The 19045-nt window shown below is 36.7% G+C and overlaps 1 protein-coding gene across 2 annotated transcripts; it reads left to right on the forward strand.

The window, feature by feature from the left end:
- The first annotated feature begins 4983 nt into the window (after positions 1-4983).
- Positions 4984-8060, forward strand: LOC140890912 (transcription factor Pur-alpha 1). Of its 2 annotated transcripts, XM_073299067.1 has the most exons (5): positions 4986-5448; positions 5540-5587; positions 7085-7225; positions 7335-7574; positions 7656-8060. In XM_073299067.1, exons 1-5 carry the CDS (start codon positions 5185-5187, stop codon positions 7794-7796), a joined length of 834 nt encoding a protein of 277 aa, XP_073155168.1. In that variant the 5' UTR covers positions 4986-5184; the 3' UTR covers positions 7797-8060. The 2 variants fall into 2 exon arrangements, with proteins under 2 accessions (XP_073155169.1, XP_073155168.1); XM_073299068.1 differs by lacking the exon at positions 5540-5587 and having other exon boundaries at positions 4984-5448.
- The last annotated feature ends 10985 nt before the right edge of the window (positions 8061-19045 follow it).

Raw genomic sequence — 19045 nt, forward strand, 5'->3', positions numbered from 1 at the left:
AATGTTTTGAATCGCTGGAACTAGAAGAACTACTCCCAGACTTCTTGAATTTTTTTTCCCTCGATTGAAGATGATCCCTTAAGTTACTCCCTCTATATCGGGTTGACTGTTGAAACGGAATCTGCTGAAGAAATTCTGATTTAAATAGACTCCAAGAAATGATCGTACCTTGAGTCTCCAATGTTTTCTTCTTTGCAATCCACCAACTTTTCGCAATAACTTGCAGTTGGTACATCACTAACCGAATTCGACGGTCATCAGTGTAGTCAAGAGAATCAAACAATTGATCGATCTCATCTAACTAGTTTTCACACCCAACGACATTTTCAGTACTTTTCAGAGTCGGTGGTTTGAACGACTGAAACCTCATCAGTAACGCTTCCATCGGTGTCGGAGTGACATCCATCAGTTCAGTCGCAGTACAATTCTATTCAATCGGGTTCGCTGCTGGTTGTTTCCTATTCAATATTCGCCGAGGAAATATATATCTCATATTCAAGAGAATTAGGACACAAATATCTCAATTCAATCATGTCGTGTCCCTAATCTCTATTCAAAAATTCATTCCATCTTAGGAGTATTCAAATCCGCATTCCTGATATATCTTGCTTTACTACTGATAACAAACAACCATGCTTCGTAATTTAAATCACAAAATCATTTAATTCAAATAATTCATGAATAATAAAGAATGCTCGCATGGAATTCAAATAGTTGAATAAAGAATTCAAACACATGTGAAAAAATAAATCAAGTGGACTCGATCTACCCCGCGCACTCTAATTCAGTCCAAGAAACTTATCGCTTTGATACCACTTAATGTGAGGACCTCGTTTCTAATCATCTAATCAAGAATAAATAATGCAATCAACGATAGAGAGTCAAGGCAAAAAGGTAAAAAAAATTTTTTAAAAGGAATGCCCGGACCCTGTGCACACCTCCGTCCACGGGTTCGTGCATTATTCTGTAGCCACTAATCGGAGGCTACAAAGTACACGGACCCCGTGCACCTCTCCGTGCTCAGGTCCGTGTATCAAAATACACTAAAATCTCAAATCTATGCTTGCTTACACGGACCATTACACAGAAAAGGCACGGGGTCCGTGCATTACCAACTCTAGAAGTATAACAAAATCGAGAGCACACGGACCCTGACCCGGATGTGGCACGGGGTCCGTGCCCTGCTACACCAGCGAAGATAAAAGAACATCAGATCAGATTCTCATGCTAAAAAAACTCCAAAACATGATCTATAACATGCATTACAATCCTCAACTCATATAATGCCATACATGTATTTCTAGAGTTATTCAAATACTCGACAAGGTAGAACATACATCGGTTCTATGTTTTAAAATACAAAATAATATCAAGTTCGAAAACATAATTCGACTTCTAACACCAAGTCCTCACTCTATCATCACATCCCCATCTAGCCATGCGCTCTCTGACTCGGTCCTGCCCCACCTATTGCCAAGCACACATACAAAGTCAAGACAACAACTGGATAATTCGGTGAGAATAAATCCCAGTAAAAGAGACATAAACATGCAATAAAGATCATATATCAAATTCATGATATAATGTAAATGCAATGAATGTTTCATGAGTTTCTTCTATTATCGAGATTCGTATCCGATCCCATCATCAAGATTCGTATCCGATCTTGGTGAAATTATCCCAACGTATCCGATTCCGCCATCAAGATTCGTATCCGATCTTGATGCAATTATCCCAACTCCTCGTAGTTCGTATCCGACTCGGCATCTAGAATTGTATCCAATCTTGGTAAGTAGATATGTGAATGCAATATGAACAAATATAATCACATTCTCAATAAAAAAACACTTAAACATATAAGTATGTGATTTTTAGGGAAACTCGAAAATCTTCTATTTCGAGTTCAATTCCTTTCCAATTGATGTCAGCTTTTACCTTTCTCGATGATTCCAAGTGCTCCAATCTAGAAAATCTACAACAACAAGATTTCCAATCAAAATCCATTCAATCGTAATTCAACGATTAAGGTAAACTTGTTACCGATTCTCGATCAATACTTCGACTAATCCAATTCTGCGAATTCTGAGCTCAACAGCCTTCAGTCAAATCTGTACGGAGTTATATAAGAGCTCAATATCAATCAATCCAATTCAAATCAACCCAACAACTTAATTCAAACTCCTAAATTCTGAAATTTTAAACCGGCGACATAACGACTATAAAACGGCCAACCAAAAAACCACAGACAACAATAAATCGATCCCAACAACTCATAACAAACACAATTCATCCATTTCAACTCAAAACCAAAAAAAATCCAAAACCCCTATTTCAAATAATGTTTCCAAAAATCATAACAATTCCGAACTTCGTTCATTTTCTGATCCGACTTTGAATATACGATCTATGCTAGCTCAAGAACAACATACCAAAAAATAATCGAATTCCAACTATGTACGAAAATTTAAGTATAACCGATCGAAGAAAAACTTACGATACAACGGAGCTCTCGCAGCCGTGATCACAAATATACCTTCGGATTGAGTTTTTAACGAACGAATCGTGCAAAACCGGAAATCAAAAAGCTTGAGGAGGCGGTTATGGAGGTTGTCGGCCAAGGAAGGAGAAAGAAGAGAAGAAGAAGAATAAGAAAATAAGGCCACCTCCACTCCTATTCATCTATTTATATCTAAAAGACCAAGTCAAATTATAAAATCGTATTTTGGTCCCTGAATTCTTCAAAAATTGCAATCTAGTCCCTAATAAAATATCACTTCAACCCTCGAGCTTCATAATCTCTGAACATCAATATTAATCTCATATAATCTCGATTAGGCTAATTTTGGGGCGTTACAGTTGTTATCTCTCATGTCCTCGATTTTGTCTTGGCCATTCATTCTAAGGGACAGGGCTTAGGTTGGATGAACTAAAAGGTAGCGGTCGTTGAGGTTGCAGCTGTTCTGTGGATTGTGATTATTTCCAGTCTAAATTTGAGAGTATTTCAGTACTTTTTTCGACGGGTTTGTATAAACTATATTTCACCTTGGGTTTTAGGTTCGGTTGTATTCTGGTGGTTGATTTGTGGTAAGGTTTACTTTCCGCTGTTTTATTTCGTATTCGTACTTTAAGAGTTAATTGTATGTTATTATGGTTAATTAGGTGATCCGGGAGTGGGTCACTATATGAGGTGGCTCACATACAAGAATAATCGGTGGATATAGAATATCTGATCTCGTACAAGCGGGTCCAACCATCCACTCATGGAAAAAGAGGTTGAGCGTCTCCACTATATATAGGATATCTCAAGGGTACTGGCTCAACATGAAATTGCATGTAGCATAAGAATCGTGAAATAATATATGCACATAAGTCATGCCAGATAACATGCAACACATAGAACATACATACTCCACCAGAATATCTCTGATAGTACTTCCATACCTCAACAATTGACCTAGTTTTACATGCATCTATAGTCCATCACTACAAGCCAAGTGACAGTCATATCACTTATACTAATCTAAAAGTCTTAACTAAGTTAATAGATACTCCTTAATACTACTAGGGATCTCGATCTATACCTACGTCCGTCATCAGCTCGCTGATGTCAAAGGCTCTGACCCAAGCACAGCTCCACTACAAGATTTGTAGCACCTCGCTATCGCCCGTCCCTCGAGTACAAGGCTAAAAACACTAAGAATATACACTGATACACGATTTACAACTCAAGCATACACTAAATTGTAAGAAAATCTAAGCCTATTTATAGGCAGAGTTCGTATGGTCCGAACCCTAGTTCAGACGTTCCGAACTACGTATGCTTTGCCACGTGTCAGACTGCCACTGATTGGAAGCTCCGATCTGTACTTCGGAAGCTCCGATCCTCTTTGGAAGCTTCGATCTGCATGAATTCCCGTGTCCGTATATTCTTGACACATCAATTGTGTGCATGGACTATCTAGATTCAGATGATCCGATCTTGAGTTCGAAAGTTCCGAACTCACACTCTGCATCCGAACTCAACCGTTGCCATCCGCACTGTTCGGATCTTCCGAACTCCTTTGGCTCAGGTTCAGTGCTTTTGAACTACTCGAGCAATTTTTTTTTCCTACAGACCATTTTAGAACATCTTGGAGTCATTTTTCCACATGGTTATATCATAATAAAACCTTTGAATCATGTTTTACCATTTTAAACATATTTATCTAATTTAAATAACGTAAAAAGGATTTTTGGTTACATGTGAGCAATCTTAGTTTCCAAATCATTGAATTACAGTGAGTTTGCGGATCCAAATAAAATCAGAATTTTTTTTTGAAAAATTAAACATAAAAATTAAGATAATGTTTTCAATTACTTATTTTTAATGATTTCAAAATACCACATAAGCTTACAAAATTTAATAGAATTTAAATTTAATTTATTAAAAAATTGTTATTACATATATGGGACAACCAAATTTTATGATTCTCTTATATCTAATGTAATAATGTTATATAAAAAATCATAATTATAATTTTAACATTGCCACATTTGTATGTCAAGAAATTTAATGGAGTTATTAAAAGTTTATTGATATTTTGAATAACACTAAAATTTTATAGAGTTTTTAAAAGTCAAGATTTAATATTACTTTAATTTTAAAACTCTATAAAAATCAATTTTGAATACTACTGTATTTTATAAAATACAAAAAAATCATGATTGAATAAAAGTAGACTTGTACAAAAATAATTAAAAAAAAAGGAAAAAAAACCTAAGCTGAGGAACGTGAGTTAACCGTGTTAGGGTAAATTAGATCCTATTTATACAGATATTGCCTTGATGTAGATCTAATGGTGTATATTTACCAATAAATATGAGGTTAATTATTTTTTAGTGGACTCCGCATGTATTGATAAATGAGGACCATAGATTTATCATGGCCTAACGGTTCTAAAGGCAGGTTGAAATGAACCAACATGTGTTGGCGTTGGGTCGCTGTAGTGGCCGTATGACCAACTCGATTCCATTGTTCCTATCTCTTCGTTCGTTCAATCAATAATAATATAGCCCTAGAAAGAAACACACATAGCCTGCCTCTCCACCAGCGATTCCGCTACCCTTGTTGTAATTGTTATGGTAAGTGCGAGCTCTGGAAGAATGGGAATTGGGTTGGATAATTAGGTAGTTTCAGTGATAAGGATGGAGGGGAATTCTGGTGGTGGGGGAGGTAACGATGTGGAGTTGATGTGCAAAACACTGCAGGTAGAGCACAAGCTGTTCTACTTTGACCTCAAGGAGAATCCCAGAGGAAGATATCTTAAGATCTCCGAGAAGACATCTGCCTCCAGGTCCACAATCATACTTCCTTACAATGGCGTCTCTTGGTTCCTCGACCTCTTCAATTACTATGTCGATTCTGATGATCCACAAGTCTTTAGCAAAGAACTACAGCTCGACACTAAGGTACCCTTCCATAACCACACCTCTTGCACCACGCAATCATACCCTTCCTTTATTTTTATATTTATTTTTTTTTTATTTATGGTCATTGCAGGTATTTTATTTTGATGTTGGCGAGAACAGAAGAGGCCGCTTTCTCAAAGTTACTACTCTCTTTTTTCTGTCATTTGCTTTTTCTTTCGCTCATCATATACATACCCACTATTGTATTGGAGCTGCCACTGTTTCTCAAACTTCTTTGCATGATAAGTTTGTGAAATCTAAAATTTCAATTAAATATGTTTCAACGTCAACAATAATTATAAACCTTGACTTGATTATATTCCTAATTCTTGCAAAGGAAATCTGTATTTGCCACCATAGAGGAAAAAGTGCTCAGAACAGGACAGTCTGAAACAAACTTCTGAAGTTGTCAAAATTTCATTAATGTATTGAATTCATTTTTAAGCCTGACAAAGAAAACTGAACCATCCTTATGGGTCTATATTAGAGGCAGAGAAGAAACTCAAATTAGCAAGTAGTGCTTTAGTTAATCGCGTTTCATCATAAAAGAAATGTTTAAAGGGCAGCTCGTTTATATTCCTTGCTTATCTTTCTTCCTTTGACAATCCATTCTTCCTCCGTTCATGTGATTCTTTTATCACTTGTTAGTGCTCAAACCAATAAGCACTGATTGTAAGATTTGGAATGTTTGATAATTTGTTATAGAATGTGGATCGATGTTGAAAGTTCTTCTTTTTTAAGTGATATGAATGACGATATATTTATTGTGTATACAACCATAAAAGATAAGTATTTGTAGTATTGATTTAATGTAACGGTGATTTGTTAGTCATGACGAGGCAGTATGTAGAACCACTCTTTGTGGAAGAATGGCCTCTTTTTGTTAGGTTGCATCATAAAGTACTGGTTGGCTTGGAATATGAATGTTGTTATAGTTGGGCTGACAAATAGTGAAGAAATTCATGGGGCAACTTTTTATGTGTTTAACACTCAGGTAGGGCATGAATGGATGTGGGGGTGGTTGTATCACATCAGAATTTTATAGCATCTGTTCAAGTTTAAAGAAAACACTATTTTATGACTCAATGCATGAAAATTTTGAAAAAAAGTTATGTTTCCTGATTGGAAAATATATAATTTTGTTGGGGGGTATATTAGTCCAGTTGAGCTAGCAGTTGTTGGGATTGTCCTTGTATTACTCTATGTTCTTCACCCACCCCCCTCCCCCCCTAATGTTGGTTATCTTAGCATTTTTGTATACCATCATCCTTTATCATGTAAATTTGTTCAGGCCAAGTATTTTTACCTCTGTTCATTTTTCTGATGGGGAAGAATTTTTTTTTTTTTCTGGCGTTTATATCTGAAACTCCAATAGTCATGTACAGTTTTTGCATTCCTTCTTTTACGCATTTGTTACTCAACCACTTTATGGTTGTGGTTCGAGAAACAAATTTCTGAGCGGCAAAAGATTATTGAGGCTGTGGAAAAAAGTACATTAATTTTGAGCTCGAAAGAAAATTAAAACTCCATCGGTATAAATCGAATATTTGTCAACACCAATTTATTTTAGATTTTCGTCCAAATATGTCATGTCTTGGTTTTGTGTTTCTCTGATAGAGATTTGGGTATTATGCAGATATCTGAAGCTTCAGTCAGCCGAAACCGCAGCACAATAATTGTCCCTGCTGGAACTTCCCGAGATGAAGGGTGGGCTGCATTTCGGAATATTTTAGCAGAAATTAATGATGCATCAAGACTTTTCATCCTTCCAAATCAGGTAAATTTGAAATTTTCAAATGTTGGTTTTAGTTATCCGGGCCATGGTTTGTTGAGGAAACTCAGAAGCAAAACTTCATGCTTTTCTTGTTGCCTGTAATCTTTTGCAGGACTCCGAAGCTCCACAACGGCTTGTCGGGCTTTCAGATGATGTTGGGGCTGGTTTTATATCCGGTCACAGTTCTCAACCTTCTCCAGCGGCTGACTTAGATGTTGATCGCACCTCTGAAATGCCACCACCTGATGAAGTTGGTAACATGGGTGCCTCAAAAGTGATAAGAGTAGATCAAAAGAAGTTCTTCTTTGATCTTGGTAGCAACAACAGAGGTCATTTCTTGAAGATATCCGAGGTGGGTGGCAAAAATTATCCAATTTCACCATACGGAATTTGAGTTTATGAATTTCTAAAAAAGAAAAAGGTAAAATTTCAGGTCACAGGCTCAGATCGCTCTTCTATCATACTGCCGCTGTCTGGCCTGAAACAGTTCCATGAAATGGTCGGCCATTTTGCAGAAATCAGTAAAGATCGAGTAGAGGGTGTGAGTGGTGCAAATGTTAGGTCTCAAAGGTGAAACCGAGGATCCAATGAACCCTAATGTGTGTGAATCAATCGTGTGCTGTGGCACCAGATGATCTTGAAGATCTGCTTTTGTGAGTTGCTTTACTTTATTTGTCTTCTAAGTGAGTCTCAATTAGCGTGGTGTCTCATTTGGTTATTAAAGTTGTTTTTAAGCTTCTAATACGAAAGAACGATGCATGAATAAATGAATCAATAAGTATGTTCCATGGCGCACGCTAACATTTATTTTCATAGATAGATTACCTCCTTGTGTCTACTTTAGCTTTAAATCAAACTATCTGTGTTAGCTTCAATTGTGTTTGGTTTGATAGGTTACACGTGTAATCAAAGTTCAATTGTTCTTTGATGGCTTAAAAAGAATTATTGAAAAAGCAGACGTGATTAGCTTTTCTTGATCGTGTGATGGGCATGTTCGAAAGATTCACTTGTCCATTATATTCAAAACACTAATTAGTTTAAATAAAAAACAAACAAACACTAATTATATTTGGGTAGAATTGCAATTTTGGCTTGGAAAATTTGTCACTTTGCGAATTTGGTCCTTTATGTTTTCAGATTTCAGTTTTACCAGCATGTTCTGATATTTGGCAATTTTTGTGACGCCCCGTATTTTGACATTTTCAAGAATTTAGATGCGGAAAAGTGTGGGAAAATTTTTCAAATACAACAGTGCATGACATGCATCGCGTTTTCAAGTTCAATAATTCGTGATTGAAATTAAAATAAATGTAAATAATGCTTAAAAAATATAATGCTTTTAACGTGTATAAAATATTTGAAACAAAATATGCAATCCTACAATCAACATCGGTTTTTATATGAGCACGCCAAACTATTACTTACATAGTAAATCTTAACCGATAATTAAAATCTTAAGAAAGCAGATGAAACATGAGTTTCAATAAAATAAACTTAGTGCAGAAAATATTTTTTAAAACATTCGTGAAACCAAACATAAAATTATCATAGTGAATTAAACGGGATAATTCTTAAATATATCCTTATAGTTTCATTATCGTACCAAATATATCCCTTTTGTTTTTCGTATTCTGAAATTATTCCTTATTAATTGAAAAGTGTCTCGAATATGTCCCTAAAACTAATTAATATCTATTCTGTTTGTTATTTCCCAATTTATTATTATAAAGCTTAATATCATCATGCTTCCGTAAGTAAATTAAAACAAATTACCTCTTTGACCAAGATGTTGTCGGGTTATGTCCACCGGGTTTTACAGGTTGTTCCTCACAATCGAACCACGCGATCACAACTGATGGTTCCTGACGCAGACTCCTTCAGCAACACCTAGCACAACCTTATTTCGTTTCCTACTGACCGCTAAAATCGGTGTGATAAAAATCAACTGGCAAGTGTACCAGGTCAAGTTATAGATAGTGAATAAAATCAGATGTCGAACCCACAGGGACTGTATAAATATGACTACCAGAATATGATTATTCCTACTTAATCTAGACAAATTAATAAGAGTGATTTCAGGAATTTAAACTAAGAAATTAAATTGTAAATAATATTCAACTCAAAACACATCAGAAAATTTTGATTAAAATTCAATTTGGAAAAAGCTCGATCAAGGACACACGTAGGTATCAGACAATTCATGTAACAAGAAGTCGATTTAAGAATTCAGACTTAATCTTAATTCACGGGAATTTCCTAAATTATTCAAAGGACTATTTCTAGAACAATCAAACCTATTCAAATATTGACAGATTAATTTTTCGTAACTCTAATCAAATTTGAATGCAGAAGAACTGTAAAAATTCAGTTAACACCCAAATCGCACACTGAAACCAAATTCTATTTTTAGTTGGTTTTACAATATGTTGAATATCGAAGTGATTAAAATCGAAACCTCCTCTGTCGAATTGGAATCAATTAACATGCAAGCAAATAACTGTCCAGAAAATTAACAACAAAAATATAAATTCGATAATCAATAAAATAAAATAAAATAAAGTCTGAAAATTCTCAAATAACAAATCAAGTTTTCTACATAAATTGTCTGGCCCAATCACGTGGCCTTAATCGAATAAAAACTACTACTCACTAATAAACATAATTAATCAAACAAAGTCAAAAACCAAAAAACTAGAAAATACGAGAATATAAGAAAAACTGGAAAAGTGTTCAAGAGCAGCCGCCTTCAGCTTTCGTGCACAAAAATCAGAAGACCAAAAAGTTCCCAAAAAGATCATAAAACTTCTATATATATAGTCCGCGCCAATTAGAATTCTTCTCAACCTAGGAATTCTCGAAAACATCAAGCTCCCGAACACGCGCGCGCGCCTGGAAGGGATCTCGCGCGCGCGCAGTGCAATAACACAGTGTCTCGATCAACCTCTCGCGCGCACGCGAGACATGAGCTCGCTTGCGCGCGGTCTTCCTTTGAGTATCTGGAATTTCCTTCTGCGCGCGCGCGAGGAAGAAGCTCGCGCACGCGCGTCTTGATTCTCATGTTTCTGGAACTTTGTATGGCACACGCGCGAGTCTTTATCACAGTTGGTTCCTAAAAGCTCCATTATCCTACAAAATTCAACCAGGAGAGTAGAATACATGCACATAAAATAAAATACTAATAAAACACACGAAATAAAATAAATGCATGCGAAATAAATATAAAAATGACACAAAATAATGTATACACAACACACTTATCAACACCCCCATACTTGAACCTTGCTCGCCCTCGAGCAAGACATGCAAAAACACAATGCAATAACACAAGTATGAATGAATCATGTTCAAGATAGCCTCAGACGAGCTCTACTTCAATTTCCCAAAAACCAAAACAATTTTCGATTGTCCACAATACACTGTCAGTTGAACGCAAACGTGTGTGTGTGCCATGTTATTCCAATTTCGTGCAACTTCAAAAGAATCCATCCTAAGAATGTTTAGCGACCTATGACAATTCAATGTAAGTATCACTATCCAGCACTATGTCATCTCAACAATCCCAAACAAAAACATGCACTTTCTTGGGATTTAAAACATACCTCTTGATTTTGCAATTAATTTTCTTATGCCCCAATAATTACCCGCATACTTAGCTATAACTAAGATAGGATTAGAATTTCAATCCCCTCGTCTATAGTCCGGATGGAGTTACAATCCCATTTAACCCGCAAACTTAGCTATGGATCAATGATTAGGATTTCAATCATTGTCCAAGCCCGGATGGAATCGCTATTTTAAAAATTCAAAATTTTGGTAACCCCATTGAATCCGCATACTTAGTCAAGAATAAAGGATTAGGATTACAATCCCTCGCTCGTAACCAGGATGGAGTTAACTTACGCTTACAACACAAGTAAAAATTTTAAAGGTACGCCCAAAATCATGCATGCAATGTCCAACAACTATCAAGAATCCAAAACACTATCATGATCTACAAGCATCTATTGTCGTGCAATGGTCAAATAAACACGAATATCATCAATTACATCGCTACACTATACCGGTCTAACATGCGTGCTTAAGATGATTCACGAGTCAACGTACAGTTTCTCATGTTTAATCAAAAGAAATTTTTTTTCCAAAAAAACAATTTTCCTTTATCAACTCAATCATTATTGGCTATATGCATCATTCGACTCGCATCAACAACACAAACAACAACAAAATGTTATGCATGATTACGAACAAAACACAAAGACTAAACCAAATGAATGCAAATAGAATGAACACAAAACACGATAATTGAACACCCCCCATACTTATCTAAAGCATTGACCTCAATGCTTCAGAATATACATAAACGACAAAAGAAAACACAATCAAATTCAACAAAGAAAATGCAAAAAAACGAACTCCCCTGGTGACTAATATTCTTCTTCTTCTTCTTCTCCTTGGATGGAGGCATCCTGAGGTGCAACTGGGGCAAATTGGGCCGGCATGTCAGACGGGAACGGGAATGGTGGCGGATAATGAGGAGCCGCACGAAAACCGGAAGTATCCAGCCCCAACTGAGTCGCCATGCTGCGCATCATGTGTTCAACATGTTGAGATGAGAGGAGGTGGCTTGAAAATAATCCATGACATAATGGTTGAAGGCAGAACTCTCAATGGTCATGTCCTGGGCGGTACGGCGAGGAGGTGCTGGCTGCGGCGGACAAGTGCTAGATGAACTCCCAACAGAGGGTGGCCACTATGAAATTCTAAATTGCGTTTTGCTTGCTTGGAGGTGGCGAGCTTCTCATCCACTGTCTTAAAAGGTGGCAGTCATTCCTCATCTGGACTAATCGGCACACCCGCTTGGAGACAAAGAGCGGTGATGGTGTGAGGAAAGTAAAGGCCCATCAACGGAGTTCGCATCGAGTAGACAATGGAATCATGGATAAGGCTGCCCACATCAATCGGCCATCGCTTCGTAATTGCATACACAAAAATAGCCCGATCCGCTTGCATGTCAACAGTGTGTAGCACTGACAAAAGCCGCCGGGCTATGAAATCATACCACAAAGCCGGCTCAAGTTTCAGAAATCGCTCCGGAAAATGAGTGAACTTGAGAGGATCGTGCCAGTGTGCACCCGCATAACACATCTCTCGCAGAATCAAATTGTAATCTGGGTTCGCCTTAAAATTTCTAAACTGACTATCATCAGCAGGTGTATCGAACAACGTATTCAACGTCTCAACATCAAACGGAACAAGTTTCCCATGGACAAAGGCTTTAAAATCATCTCGGGCTGGGGAATTGGCATAAAATTCCCGAACCACCAGGACAATGGTGGGTTCGGGCACTTTGCAAAATATATTCCACTTACGCTTATTAATCTACAATGCAATATAGTCATGACAATCCAGAGATAATCCACGCTCAGCAATTGGATTACGAGTGAGTCTAGCGTGTTCATACCTCTCTTGGGCCTCCCGAGAGACGAAGCGATTGGAGAGTACGGCGGATGAAGATGAGACAGCGACGGCATGTCCGAACGAGCGGGATCTTTTGACTGGCATGGTGGTGGTGAACGGCCGGAATCAAAGGCGGTGAGTGGCGGCACGGCGGTGGGTAGAGCGAAACAGGAGAATTCTCGATGGCTTGACAGAAATTCACGGGCACCAACTTGAATTTTGTCTAGAAACTCCAGAGATCTGCAAAAAATGGGCAAATTTAATGGAAATTTAGTGAGAAATAAGAGATTAGGTAATTGGGGATTTAGGGTTTATGGGAGAAGAGGGAAGATGAAGAAGGGAATGGGGAAGAAACAAAATGGATCCCGTCTTTTTTTTCGTTTAGATTCTCTCGCGCGCGCGAGAGACGAGAATAGGCAGCTTCTGGAATTGCCAACTGCGCATTTTTACTTCATCCGTGTTATTACCGAAGTATATTGTTACCTTTTACTTCGTATTTCCTAATTGGCGAAGTAAAAACTGACGAAGTAAAAGGCCCATTTTCTACTAGTGTGAGATTGCTTTGGATTGGATTGAAATCTTGCACACAAACCAACTGAGAATATAATATCTGGTCTGATTGCTGTCAGGTAAAGTAATGATCCTATAAGGCCTCTGAATAGAGTTTGATCTACTGAAGTTCCAGCTTCATCCTTATCCAGTTTAATTGACTCATCGGAGTACTAGTAGTAGAACAATTCTCCATGCCAAACTTCTTCAGAAGTTATTTTGTATATTTGACCTGATTTATGAATTTTCCTTTGTACATTTGTCTGACTTTCAATCCCAGAAAGAATGTCAATTCTCCCATCATACTCGTTTCGAAATTATCCTGCATCATCTTTGACAAATTCTTGCACAATTTGAGGTTAGTTGACCCAAATATAATATCATCAACATATATTTGTACTAATAAATTATGATCACCTTTAACAAACTTAAATAAAGTTTTATCTACAGAACCAATAACAAAATCATGATTACTGAGAAAGAGTGAAAGAGTATCATACCAAGCTCGTGGAGCTTGTTTAAGCCCATAAAGAGCTTTATCCAGCTTGAACACATGATCTGGATAAGCTTGACTTTGGAATCCAGGGGGTTGTTCAACAAACACTTCTTCTTGAAGAAGACCATTTAGAAATGCGCTTTTAACATCCAACTGGAACACTTTAAAGTCCTTGAAGACAACATAAGCAAGGAATATTCTAATAGCTTCGAGTGTAGCTACCGGAGCAGAGGTTTCATCAAAGTCTATTCCTTGTTCTTGTCTATAACCTTGTGCGAATAAACGTGCTTTATTTCTTACTACAGTGTCATTCTCATTGATTTTGTTCTTAAAGACCAATGTGGTTCCTATTACAGATTTATCAGATGGTCTAGGTACTAAGTGTCAGACTGAATTTCTTTCAAATTGATTCAACTCTTCTTGCATAGCTTCTATCCAATTACTGTCAAGTAAGGATTCTTCTACTTTCTTAGGTTCTATATGAGAAATGGAAGCAGCATGCAATATTTCATTTAACATCTGACCTCTGGTTCTCAAATGTGCATATGGATTAACAATTACCAGGCTTGGCGGATTAGTTTTGGTCCATCTGTAGTTTGGACCAAGTTGATCTGTATTGCCTTGTTGATCTTGTTGATTTTCATTTTCAACATGATCAGTATTTGGTGGAACCTCATTATCAATATGTGGTTCTTTTGGTCTCTGTTCTTCAATTTATTCTGGTTCACATGTATTTTCTCTGTTCTGTCTGATCTGGATCTCTTCTTCATCATTTGTGTCTAACTTCGAATCTTCTATCATGTTGCTAAGGCCATTTAAGTTTGGAGATTCATTAGTAACAAATGTCTCATAAAAAACAACATGAACTGATTCTTCAAGTGTTAGAGTTTTAGTATTAAAGAATCTATAAGCTTTACTAACAGATGAGTACCCAAGAAACAAACCAGAATCTGATCTGACATGTAGAGAAGTCAGATGATTTTTTCCATTGTTGTTAATGAAGCACTTGCAACCAAAGACTTTGAAATAAGATATCACTTTAACTTTACCATAACAGATCTCATAAGGTGTCTTTCCAATCTTCTTATTAATCATTGATCTGTTCTGAGTATAACAAGCTGTATTTACAGCTTCTGCCCAAAATTTTTGTGAAATACCTGAATCAGCAATCATTGTTCTAGCAGCCTCTTTAAGAGTTCTATTCCTCCTTTCTGCAACACCATTTTGTTGTGGCGTTCTGGCTGCAGAAAATTCATGATTAATTCAAAGACTTTCAAGATAAGTGGACAGAGTTTGATTTGTAAATTCGGTTCCTTTGTCACTTCTAATTTTGACAATCGTTTGAGATTTCTCATTTTGAAGTCTTAAAAACAGTTTAATCAATTGGGTGTCAGTTTGATCTTTGGATTTTAAAAATATCACCTAAGTAAATCTTGAGAAATAATAAACAATAACCATGGTGTACTTCATTCTCCCTAAGCTCATTACTAGTATAGGACCAAAAAGATCCATGTGCAGCAGCTCTAAGCTTTTGGAAGAAGATTTACAACCTTTGTTTTTAAAAGTTGATCTAACTTGCTTACCTAGCTGGCAGGAAGTACATATCTTATCTTTTGAAAACTCGATTTTAGGCAAACCTGTAACCAATTCATGTTTACTCAGATTGGCTAAAGCTTTGAATTTCAAGTGATTGAGTCTTTTGTGCCATAACCAGTTCTGATTCTTCTTTGTAGAAACTAGGCAGATTAAAGTAGATGGTTGATCTGACCAGTTAACTCTATAAGTGTTTCCACTTTGTTCTCCTGCCATAATGATTAGTCCAGACTGATCTTTTATGGTGCAAGTGTGCTTCTGGAATTCTACACAGTAATTGTAATCACACAATTGACTAATACTTATCAAATTATATTTCTAATTTTCTACAAGTAAAAATATTTAATGTTAATATTTCCATGGATAATCTTACCCTTACCCATGGTTGTACCTTTAGATTTGTCTTCGAAAGTGATCTTAGGTCCTGGTCCTTGTACATATTCAGATAACATCTTTATATCTCCAGTCATATGTCTGGAGCACCCACTATCTAAATATCGACTGATTGTTTGACCAGTTCACTTCTCTTTACCTGTAAAAACAAAATAAAGTAACTTTGGTCCCCATTCCTACTTGGGTCCACGCTTTATTAATCCCTTTGAAATCCATACTTGAATTATCTTTACAGACTTTCCATAGTATTGATATTTGGGAGTGACAGTCTATCTGATGCTCTTTGTGCATTGTGATGTGTAAGCCAAGTGTAGTGATCAGATCGATTGTTCCTGTTTTGCTTCCAATACTTTCTAGGAGAGTTATTGAAATGTGGTCTATATTGAGTTGATGAATCTATTTGTCTTTCAAGACTCTGTCGAGACCAATTTGATCTGGGTTTAGTCCATCATGACTTAGATCAATCTGGCTCAACATATCCCAACCCTTTGTGTAAGAGTTTGCTCTGTTGAGGTACTGAATGTATCATTGGAATTTTTGGTTCATATATCTTGTTGGATGCCACAAACTTCACAAAGTTGTTCTTTTTCAGACAAGACTGAGTAGTTGAGTCAGATGAACTACCTTCATTTATGCTATAGCCCAAGCCAGATTTATTTTCAGTCTTCTTTTGCATTCCAGTAAGTTTATCTAACGATATAGATGATTTATTCCAAGAGTTTACTAGATCCGTTAATCTTTGATTTTCAGATAAATTCTCTTGAAGTTTACTTCTTATGTCATTGTTTTCAGTCATTAACAAACTTATCTGAGCCTTTAGACTGTCTGATCCGATGAACTCATTTGAGTTACTTAGATCTGACTTATCTATCTGACTCTTTCCATCTGTTATGACCTCCTCAAACTTATGAGATAATATTCGATATTCATTAACCATCTCATTTAATGCATTGATAAGATCTTCTCTAGTAAATTCATCTGAAGTAAATTCAAGTACCTCTCCATCAGCTGGAATGTTTGAATCATCAGCCATTAGGCATTTGACATCATCATCTTCATTTTCACTTGATGACGTTTCTGAGTCAGATGAATTAGAGTCTGATTCAACCCACTTGTTTTTTCTTTCATCTGCTAATAGTTTCTTTTGTTCCTTCTTTCTTCTGAATCTTTTCCATTCTTCATTGGATATCTTCTTGTGTAATGTTCTTTTCTCATCTTTCTTTGGTTTGGTGCAGTCGGCTATGAAATGCTCTTTCTTGCCACAGTTGTAGAAAGCTTGATTATCATTGACTGGTTCTTTTCGTCTGAAGCTTGATCTGTTTGTGCTTTGAAAAATCTTGTGATTCTTTCTCATGAATCTTCAAAACTTCTTGACAAATAGTGACATTGCATCACTACTGGGTTGTTCTGCGGATTTGATTGTTGTGGTTTTATTTGCTGCAGTGAGAGCTTTGATTACTTGTGAGGTGGATGTTTCTTCTTCAATTCGAACTCCCAGTTCAAATTCATATGCTTTAAGATCTGCAAATGGATCATGTAATTTGATCTTATTGTGATCCTTGGATTCTCTTATAGCTACAGTTTTTACATCCCATTCACGAGGTACATCTCTCATGACTTTCAGAGCTACTTCTCTGTTGCTGTAACTTTTCCCAAGTGCATTTAGCTCGAGCATAATGCTGCCGAATCTTTCATCGAATTCATTCATTGTTTCTCCTGGTTTCATCTTTATATTATCAAACTTTTGAATGGCCATCATGTGCTTGTTTTTCGTTGTTTGATAATTTTCTTTACATAGTTGAGTGAGCTTTTTCCATATTTCCTTGGCTGTAGTGCAGCTTTTGATTTTGCTAAACATGTTTTTGTCTAGAGTCTTGTATAAGATATCTCTTGCAATATTTTCCAAGTTGGAATTCTTCTTATCCCCAGAGGTGAAAGAGTGGGTGCCCAGTGAGCCAACTTGTGGCTAAGGACTTTGATGACTCTTTGTATAAACAATCTTTTGTTTAATATAATTTACACTTTTATTAATGGCAATGACTTTATCTTTCTTCATATTGTTATATTGTGATATACTATTGTTGTTTTGATAAAGACCTTGAATATACTATAGTGTATGTAAGATGTGGTAGAACATGGAGATGTCTATCATGAAACACATCTTATAGTCACTGTATATTCTAAACTGTTCCTAGTCGATTGAGCCGTCCGATAATAAGGATAAGGATCGCTCGAGTTTGAGACTAGCATTTGCGATGCAGAGTACCACGTTTCATTGGTAAGGAACATAGAGATGTTCGAAGCATGCAAATGGATATTCATATGATGAATGATCGAACTACCCTATCCGGACTTTCCAAGTGGTTATCACTTATCGAGTGGATATAGTCCGCGGTTTTGGTTGTACACCATTAGTCCTTACTACTTGAAACATCATTGAGACTCTATATGCTAGTACTGTGCTTTGAATCATTTACCGACTCTATTGGGGTCATCAGGTGTCGGGATTGGGTACAGTTACAACACATATAGGAGTCGATGCTTTGTTGTCAAGGATTCACCACATTCTTACGAGTGTGGATATCCTATGCGATCTGAGGAGATATTAATGTGACGAATCTCTGGCCAGAGTACATGATGTGGTTTAAGAAATGGTTTCTTAGTAGCACATGCGATGTCACTATTTGATCTTCAAGATGTATTGCATAGTTATCGAATCTCGAACGACTCTCGATATACCAATAGTTGTTGATTCGATCGGGATATATGGATGAAGGGACCGTACTGTACGCTAACCAAAATCTATTGGTTCTTGTAGGCACTATCAGTGATACCTAGGGAATCATGGGGCGATGTTGCTAGGCGCTCTTACCATGATTCGATGGGCAAGTCGGAAATTGTTGTTCCGAGTCACAAGGAGTTGTGAGCCCACGGCTAGCTGTATCCCTGAATCATTGAGGGTCACACAGTGTAATGGATTTTTAATCCCCGTTGAGATAGTTAAATTTAAAGAGTTAAATTTAATGAACAAAGAAGTTGGACTTCTTAATTATGAGTAGAGGAGTAAGATTTCCTAAAATGACATAGGGATGAACATTTTTGGAAACCACTGAATTCGGATTCAGAAAAATTTATCTTGACTTTAAAAGGTGCAGAAATGGTTTCTGTGCACATTGGTGAAATCGGTTTATTAATCGGAGTCACGATGAATTTTATATTAATTTCTGAACATGCGGGCTTTGCTTGTCGGGCTTGAACTTATGACTAATGGGCCCTAAGCTGTTAGTGGCCTACATTATAAATAAGTTATTGCAGTACAGAAATTAGACATAACA

Source organism: Henckelia pumila, chromosome 3 (genome assembly GCF_033568475.1).
Source record: "Henckelia pumila isolate YLH828 chromosome 3, ASM3356847v2, whole genome shotgun sequence".
NCBI classification, from domain to species: Eukaryota; Viridiplantae; Streptophyta; class Magnoliopsida; order Lamiales; family Gesneriaceae; genus Henckelia; species Henckelia pumila.

Excerpts from the sequence above, each read along its gene's own strand:
- LOC140890912 (XM_073299067.1), top strand. The coding sequence starts at position 5,185 with ATGGAGGGGAATTCTGGTGGTGGGGGAGGTAACGATGTGGAGTTGATG. Across the intron at positions 7,226-7,334 it reads TTTTCATCCTTCCAAATCAG|GACTCCGAAGCTCCACAACG; the intron begins GTAAATTTGAAA and ends AATCTTTTGCAG. Across the intron at positions 7,575-7,655 it reads ATTTCTTGAAGATATCCGAG|GTCACAGGCTCAGATCGCTC; the intron begins GTGGGTGGCAAA and ends GTAAAATTTCAG.